The 8,483-nt window shown below is 34.7% G+C and overlaps 1 protein-coding gene across 1 annotated transcript in view; it reads left to right on the plus strand.

Moving 5' to 3' along the window:
• LOC106476795 (MFS-type transporter SLC18B1-like) overlaps window positions 1–7,933 on the plus strand; it is a 9,882-nt gene extending 1,949 nt beyond the window's left edge. The window contains exons 2-6 of the mRNA XM_013937422.2: window positions 333–401; window positions 1,702–1,789; window positions 4,523–4,662; window positions 7,405–7,503; window positions 7,815–7,933. Of these exons, the coding sequence (XP_013792876.1) occupies window positions 333–401; window positions 1,702–1,789; window positions 4,523–4,662; window positions 7,405–7,503; window positions 7,815–7,910 (492 nt within the window). The 3' untranslated portion in view covers window positions 7,911–7,933. The remainder of the gene's footprint in view (window positions 1–332; window positions 402–1,701; window positions 1,790–4,522; window positions 4,663–7,404; window positions 7,504–7,814) is intronic.
• Window positions 7,934–8,483: the final 550 nt, after the last annotated feature.

Genomic DNA, 8,483 nt, shown 5'->3' on the forward strand with positions numbered 1-8,483 from the left:
TACTTATTTTAATTTTTTTTTTTACATAATAAGTTTTTCTACAATCTATGATATTTCCATATAAATAATTATATTTTAGCTCATTTGTAGAACAGTGCAACGGCGGGTCGGATGAACTGACCTCGCGGGCCGTACTTTGGTGACCCCTGACTTAGATCATTAGTTATATGTTTTGTTCACTATTCGATAATGAGCAAGTTCTTAAAACGTACTTATAAGAATAAAACTAGTTGATTTTGTGTCATATTGAAACATTTGCTGTGCGACTAAGTGGTTAACTAATTAAATATAGTAATGACACTGTGTGTAATTTTCTATTTATTTTGCAATAGGGAGCATTAGAAACAGCCTATGGATTTGGTTTGATTGCTGGACCTACGTTAGGTGGCGCCCTCTACGAGGTGAAATTCATTTCTTGATTAATAATCTCTATCTTTATTGCTTCTTTTTTTTACAAGGTTCACAAGAAAGCTTTGAACTGATTCTAATCTCTAAAAACGTGAACTTCTGAAAAATAAATTTTGTCGAAATAAATTTTAATGACAATTTTTTGCACCTATTTATTTTGTAAGAATATGCCGCTCCTCTATAAAACACTATATGTTATTTAGCTCTTTTTACAGTGAAAGTTATTTGACGGTGTTAACAATTATTGTAGAAAGTTGAATCATAAAAGATGATGTTTCGTTTCTGTTTTATATCTTTACTATTTAAGCTGTGAGAAATATAGGTGACTGTTTAATTGTTTCTACGTTTTCATTTGAACCATCTGTTTTAAGATTAGACGACAAATGGTGTAAAACAACGTGTATTATCGTTTCATATTCTTCAAATTACTGGACTGTGTATGGACTAGTGTTTAGCGTGCTCGGTCCGTGAATCTGGAGACTCATGGTTCGAAGTCCGTCGCCACATAAACGCGCTCCGCACATTAGGGATAGGGGGTGCTCTAAAAGGGTGGTGGTGAAATCCCACTATTCGGTCAGATAAGATTATCCAATAATTAGCGATGTGTGCTATTGACTAACTGTCTTCCCGCTAGCATGTCCGTTTAATTAGGGACGGCTATGCGCATGCGCATATAGCCATTTTGTTGCTTAGCAGGAAAGTTCTAAAACAAATTGTCCTCACGTTATCGTACTTTAGAAAAACGTTATTCAGCGGTGATTTTTTTAATAATTTTGCTATTATTAAGTGTTAATAAACCACAAACTTCATAGTGTAGTGTGGCCCTTCACATATTTACCAAACCATTACTTATTAATCACTAACTTTGACTATTAACTTTACAGTTGAAATGTAATTTTAATCTTTTTTTTTTCAGCAATTATTAAATGATCCTGGAAACTATTCTATAGTGTTACTCAAACAAATATGGATTTAAAACGCTAAAATCAGGGATTCGATTCCCCGCGGTGGACACAGCAGATAGCCAGATGTGGCTTTGCTATAAGAAACACACACACACACACATATTTACTAATTAAGTATATTTTAGCCCCCCCCCACAAGTGACATAGCGGTATGTCTGCGGACTTACAACGCTAGAATCCGGGTTTCGATACCCATAGCCCATAGATAGCTTTGTGCTTAACTACAAACAACTGTTCTTTTTTTTTTCTTTTACTTTGACCTGGTTTACATTTAATAAAAATTCAGAGTGATATTTAAGTATTATATTTTGTTCAATATTTTCTTTAGGTGGATGGCTATTACTTACCTTTCATAACTGTTGGAGTGGTTCTTGTTGTTTGTGCAGTCATAACTGTTTTCTTACTCCCAGATTCAGGTAGGTGTTTTCTTCTATAGCTACTCAATGTCTTTTCTTTCTTCCAGATTTAGGTAGGTTTTCTCTTCTACAGCCACTCGATGTATTTTCTTACTCCCAGTTTCAGGTAGGTGTTTTCTTCTACAGCCACGCAATGTATTTTCTTACTCCCAGTTTCAGGTAGGTGTTTTCTTCTACGGCCACTCGGTGTATTTTCTTACTCCCAGTTTCAGGTAGGTGTTTTCTTCTACAGCCACTCAGTGTATTTTCTTACTCCCAGTTTCAGGTAGGTGTTTTCTTCTACAGCCACTCAATGTATTTTCTTACTCCCAGTTTCAGGTAGGTGTTTTCTTCTACGGCCACTCAGTGTATTTTCTTACTCCCAGTTTCAGGTAGGTGTTTTCTTCTACGGCCACTCAGTGTATTTTCTTACTCCCAGTTTCAGGTAGGTGTTTTCTTCTACGGCCACTCAGTGTATTTTCTTACTCCCAGTTTCAGGTAGGTGTTTTCTTCTACAGCCACTCAATGTATTTTCTTTCTTCCAGATTTAGGTAGGTTTTCTCTTCTACAGCCGCTAAGTGCCTTGTCAAATGTTAAAGATTGCCCAGCTATGATAAATATCTAGATTACTGAATAGGTTACAAATCACCAAAAACGTTTTATATAGTAATTTATGGAGGATAACGTTTCGAGCTACCTCTCTTCGTCAGGTCGTAAATGTCATCTTCCACAAGTAAATTTATACACATTTTTGACGATTTGTAAACCTATTAATTTACGTGATTAACCACATTTTCTTCAGATCAGATAAAAAGCTATATAATATTTTGTATAATACACGGTATTACGACAGCTTTAAACCCTAAATTTTATGATATTCAATGTTGTTCCTATTGCATGTTATTAATGAACGACGTAATAACATCTTTATAAGAGGAAAATAACTGGCAAACAAACTTAGTTTGATTAATGAAGTGAGTTTCATTATTCTGTAAACTGATTGTTGTTTCTAAACACACACAATGTGATAACAATGTCACACAGTGTCATAATCTATGTTTATTAAGATAACTGAAAAGGGAAGCGAAATGAATACCCTTTGAAAGACTTTTTTCTTTGCGGATAAACAAGTAGATATATTTAAAAAAATCTCTTTAAAACTGTATATTTCTGTAGGCTTTCTTAGCATCATCAGGTTTGTTTGTTTTGTTTTGAATTTCGCATAAAGCTACACGAGAGCTATCTGCGCTAGCTGTCCCTAATTTGGTAGTTAAAGACTAGAGAGAAGGTAGTTTGTCATCATCACCCACCGCCAACTCTTGGGCTACTCTTTTTACCAACAAATAGTGGGATTGATTGTCACATTGTAACGCCCCACGGCTGAAAAGGTGAGCACGTTTGCTGGGAGTGGAATTCGAACCCGCGACCCTGAGATTGCGAGTCTAGCTCCTTAACCACCTGACCATGCCAGGCCTTGTTTGTTGGTGAGCACAATACTTTACAATGGGCTATCTGTGCCGTGCCCACCACAAGTATCGAAACCCAGTTTGTCAGCAGTGGGAGTCCTCAGACTTTTAAATGGAATCTTGCAACAGTCACGTTACAAATTAAATAATCATAATACGCCATTAAAACCATTGAGAATGAACTCGTCAGAGTTTGAGGGTTAGGTCTCTTGAAAGTATATGATATCATAAAATTCGGAGAGCTTCTTAAGGCAGTACATGTTGCCCTGAAGTTGCAGTAACCAATCATGTAGGATTGGCGGGCTGATCACTCTGGTGCACCTGTTTAAAGTAAGCATCGTTTTCAAGCTCGATATTTAGGCCTTAGTTACCCAGTTCATTTTCCTCCTGTACAGTCGATATTAAATGATATGCAACAATGAAAAAAAGACAGCAACAGCTCCATGAGGGAAGAATATTTTATGTCTAATAATATTGTCTTAAGACAAATATAACTGATTGTACTCCTCTCGCCAGCAAAGGCGTTCACAGTTCTTTTACCAACAGATTGATAGATGTATAGGTAGGTGTACAACTAAATAACATTAGTGTTAGGTTTATTTTATTCATATAAAATATATATTGATTCACCAGATAGACCTTTGTGTAGCTTTATGCTTAATAACAAACAACAACAACCTTATTGAGCTATTGTTCCCTTCTGTTACATTCTTGTATCCCGGTGGGTCAGCGGTAAAGTTACAGACTTACAATACTAAAATATGGGGTTCGATTCTTCGCGGCAGACAGAGAGCAGATAGCCCAATTTGGCTTTGCACTGAAACAATAACAATTACACTGTTGGTTGTTAACGTAAAATTATAACTGATTTTGTAAATGTGAGAGTTTCAAACTGTTGTAGCTTTCATTCAAAGTTCTTCACCTAGTAATGCTAGGTAAGCCTAACGAAATATATATTAACAATTAAAAGGAATACAACTTTAAAATCATTACACAATAAATAGTCATTAAAAACAGGGAGTTGCCCTAACAAAGACTACATATATCACGTATTTACATTTTTTTTTTACTTTGTGTTCTGTCCCTCAGTGGCACAGTGGCGTGTCTGCGGACTTATACTGCTAGAAACCGGGTTTCTATACCCGTGGTGGACAGTGCACAGATAGTCCATTGTGTAGCTTTGTGCTTAATTAATAACAAATAACTTTGTATACTTACGTGCGTTTTTTTTTTTGAACATTAATTTTTACAAGTATTACTACACCTGATTTCTTCCCTTTCTATTCAGAGCTCAACGAGGATATGGGATCAGGAGATCTTCTTAAATTTTGGCTCCATCCAGGAACAATTCTTGATGGACTTTCCATCACGATTACAATGGTCACAATTGGGTACAATCACGCCACATTAGAACCACATTTACGTCAGGTATTTATATGTCTAGTTCTTTAATTGGTATATGAAATAAAATTGTAATTACTAAAGATAATTGTACTTCGCACAGAAATGCCTTTTAAACATTTTACTACCATTAACTCACGATGTAATATAAATAATAGAATCTTTTTTTTTAGCATCAAATTATGATGGCTCTGTGAGGGAATATACAACCCTCTAATGATTTAACTGTGCAGTAAATTATACTATATTACCGAATTTGTTTGTATAGGAATAGCACATTGTTGTTCTGTTTTTACGAAAGGCTAGAAAAAATGTCTATTTATAAAGATCTGTCAGATTTCCAAAGAGGAGTGATTGTAAGTGAAATGTATAGTTGGATTCGCAATAATTGGAACTCTGAAATACTGAATGTATTCTAAGGAACAGTGTTAAAAGTTATGGCACGATATATATCGAAAAACAAAACCACGCCAGACAAACATAATAGTGGTCGAAAAACTAAGTCGACAGATCATGATAGACGAGAATTAACACGAGTTGTAAAATGAAAACAAAAGACCTTGACGACAAATGTCGGCGTAGAACTTAATGTTGCCGAGAACAATTAATCTCTTTCCAAAACAACTCGACAGGAAACGCATAAAATGGGTTACGATGGTAAGCCTGGTATTCAGAAACCTTTAATAAAATGCTAATTTGGTGTCAGTAACGTAAAAATTGGACCAAAGGTCAATGGAGAAATTTGGTTTTGATGACATGAATCATCCTTTATATTTTGCCCATAAAACTGGCGTACTTTTTATATGATAAAAATTAAATTAAGTTTACAACTTTGAATCATTTGTGGCGAAGGTGTGGTTAGATTTTTATTGGTATAGTTTAGGACCTATGATCTCAATAAAATGTGAAGTAACAGCAAATGATTACTTAAAGGTTATTGAAGATTCAAGTTGACTCTGAAATGAACATTGTATTCACAAACGGTACTAGTATATTTCAGGAATACAGTACACCAACCCATGCTGCCGAAATTGTTAAAGATGTGTCCAAAGAATATGAGCACATAATTTGACCACCACAGTCACCAAATTTAAGCATTTATGTTCAATTCTTGCAAGCAAACTTTAAAGCAGGTTTCTACGAAGTCAGAAGAAACGTAGATCGACGAATGTGCCTTGTTTCCCCAGTTTCACGTTGAGTTAATACCATATTTCTGATTAATAAGGATTAATTCAATATTAATAAATAAAGTATAGAATTTAACAGTTTTTCCGTTATTTTATCCAAACGCTGTACATGTCCTCTAAAGCATTTTACTATGAATTGATAATTTTGTGCCACCACGAAAAAAAATCGTTTAAACTTCCCAAAATGTATCAAGTTTTAGGCAAAGGATGAAATATTAAAACAATTTTTTTGTGTATAAAAAAATCTGGTATTAGGAGAGTGAAAGAGTTAACAAGGTGAACCTGTTTTTATTTTATTCATTTTTATTACAACTTAAGAATTCTTGTTCGGTTTGATTTCTTAATATTAGGCTTAGCGATACCATGAGATGACACTGCTGTCAACTTCGTTATATTTCTTGTTATACTTGATGCAAAACTTTTATAATTGATTGGCCATCATTATGAAGTTTGAGTACTCAATTCATAGTCAGGATGTAAGGGCGCCAGTATCTTGTTGCAATTCAAAGTGTTCTCTTTTAAAGATATCTTTAGCATTAATTTGGTTAAATATGTCTGTGAATACAAAATTATTTAAGTAAAAATTTCGCACTGCAACTGTGAATGATGTTTCATGAAATATCCATCCAGTAAATGCCTTTGAACACAAGTGCTTTGTCTAAATTTACCTGAAAGATAATTGAAATTAAATTGAAGGCTTATAACGATGAAAACCGGGTTGCGATACCCCAGGCTGGCACAGCACAGGTAAAACTCATGGTGTAACTTTGCGCTTAACGACAAGCAAATCATCTAAATGTCTTTTGTTTGTTGTTTGTGTTTCCAGTAAGTGTAATCACAAGTACTTCCATTACTGTGTGTATATATATATATATATGAACGCATTTATATAAATATATACTAACATTAAAAATTACCTGATAGAAGAATAAGAAATAATGAAACGTAAAAGTTAATATTTTCTCTCAGACTTTGTTTGATTATCTAGTTCTATAGCTTCAGTGGCAAAATTAGTTTTAACGCACTTATGAAATTAGGAAATACCCGTAGTGGGCAGAGCACAGATAGCCCTTTGTGTAGCTTTGTACTTAATAACAAACAACAACGATATTAGAAAATGCGCCGTATGTTCATTTGCACGTGCACTTTTACTTTCAAAAAGGTTCTTTGACAATTTGTTCATAATAACATTTGAAAGATGTTAAGCCTAAATCTACAAATTTGATAATGGTTCTTATAAATAACTTAAGTTTTGCTTTACCGTTAGAAGCTGCAGTTTTAAAGCCTATGTAATGGTATTTATAAATTGAGAAGTTTGATAGAAAGCTGTTTTAGTCCAATAGTTATAAAACTTGGACGTTGTTGGCTGAAATTCAACTTTAATGTTGCGAAAGTTCCCACAATTCTTCTATATTTCGTTATCTTTTGTATACCAGAGTTTTGAAAACTCACCTCTCCAATAAATATATTAAAATATTCTTTGCGAACGGTTTTTTTTTATGTGCTGCTCATCGTGTATTTTATGGTTGTCTGTAGAGAAGTTAATGAATTATCATCGGATTATTTGTAACTTATTTTCCAGTTTAATCTTTCACCGTTTATACTCGGGACCATCTTTGTGGTTGCAGGAGGATTTTATGCCATCACAGTCCCCGGGTGGGGCTTCCTGGTGGACAAAAGTGTATGTGAGTTTGTTAAATAACCTTTGAGTGTTTTTTTTTTTTTTGCACAGACACTTCTAATTTGTTATCGTTTAATGTCCTTGTTACTCAGATTTGGTAGACTTTGTTTAACTCCTTATAAATGATGGGAAAATAACCATAACAAAACAATATTTAAAAAATATATGACAATCTAAGTAATGTTAAAACACCAGTATATCTTTTATTCACTGAAATCATGATGTTTCAGTCTTGAAAACAGGATTATTAATTGTTCACCCAATCAAAATGTATATATTCAATGACATTGACAATGTATTACACCACACAGGATATTACAAAGTTAGTTGGAGTCTCAGGCTGTGCTATTATTGGTGTTGCCTTCCTCTTCATGGGTCCAGCTCCGTTTATGCCCTTTGATACGTAAGTTAAGTACGTTTTCATATAAATAACGATATTTCAAAATGAGTGTTAGTATCATGAGTACAATCAACTCCTTAGTTCAGTGAGTTTTTAAATCAAATCGAAGTTGTATTAATATTGTTGTTTTATTAAGCATTAAACTAGGGAATTAAGGCATCGGTAATTTCACGGTACACGTACACGTAGACGACATCGGTAATTTCACGGTACACGTACACGTAATCGGTAATTTCGCGCTACACATACACGTAGAAGACATCGGTAAGTTTACGGTACACGTACACGTCGAAGACATCGGTAATTTCGCGCTACACGTACACGTAGAAGACATCGGTAAGTTCACGGTACACGTACACGTAGACGACATAGGTAATTTCACGGTACACGTACACGTCGAAGACATCGGTAATTTCGCGCTACACATACACGTAGAAGACATAGGCAATTTCACGGTACGCATACACGTACACGTAGAAGGCATCGGTAATTTAACGGTACACGTATACGTAGAAGACATCGGCAATTTCACGGTACGCATACACGTAGAAGACATCGGTAAGTTTACGGTACACGTACA

Source organism: Limulus polyphemus, unplaced genomic scaffold (genome assembly GCF_000517525.1).
Source record: "Limulus polyphemus unplaced genomic scaffold, Limulus_polyphemus-2.1.2 Scaffold11622, whole genome shotgun sequence".
Lineage (NCBI taxonomy): Eukaryota > Metazoa > Arthropoda > Merostomata > Xiphosura > Limulidae > Limulus > Limulus polyphemus.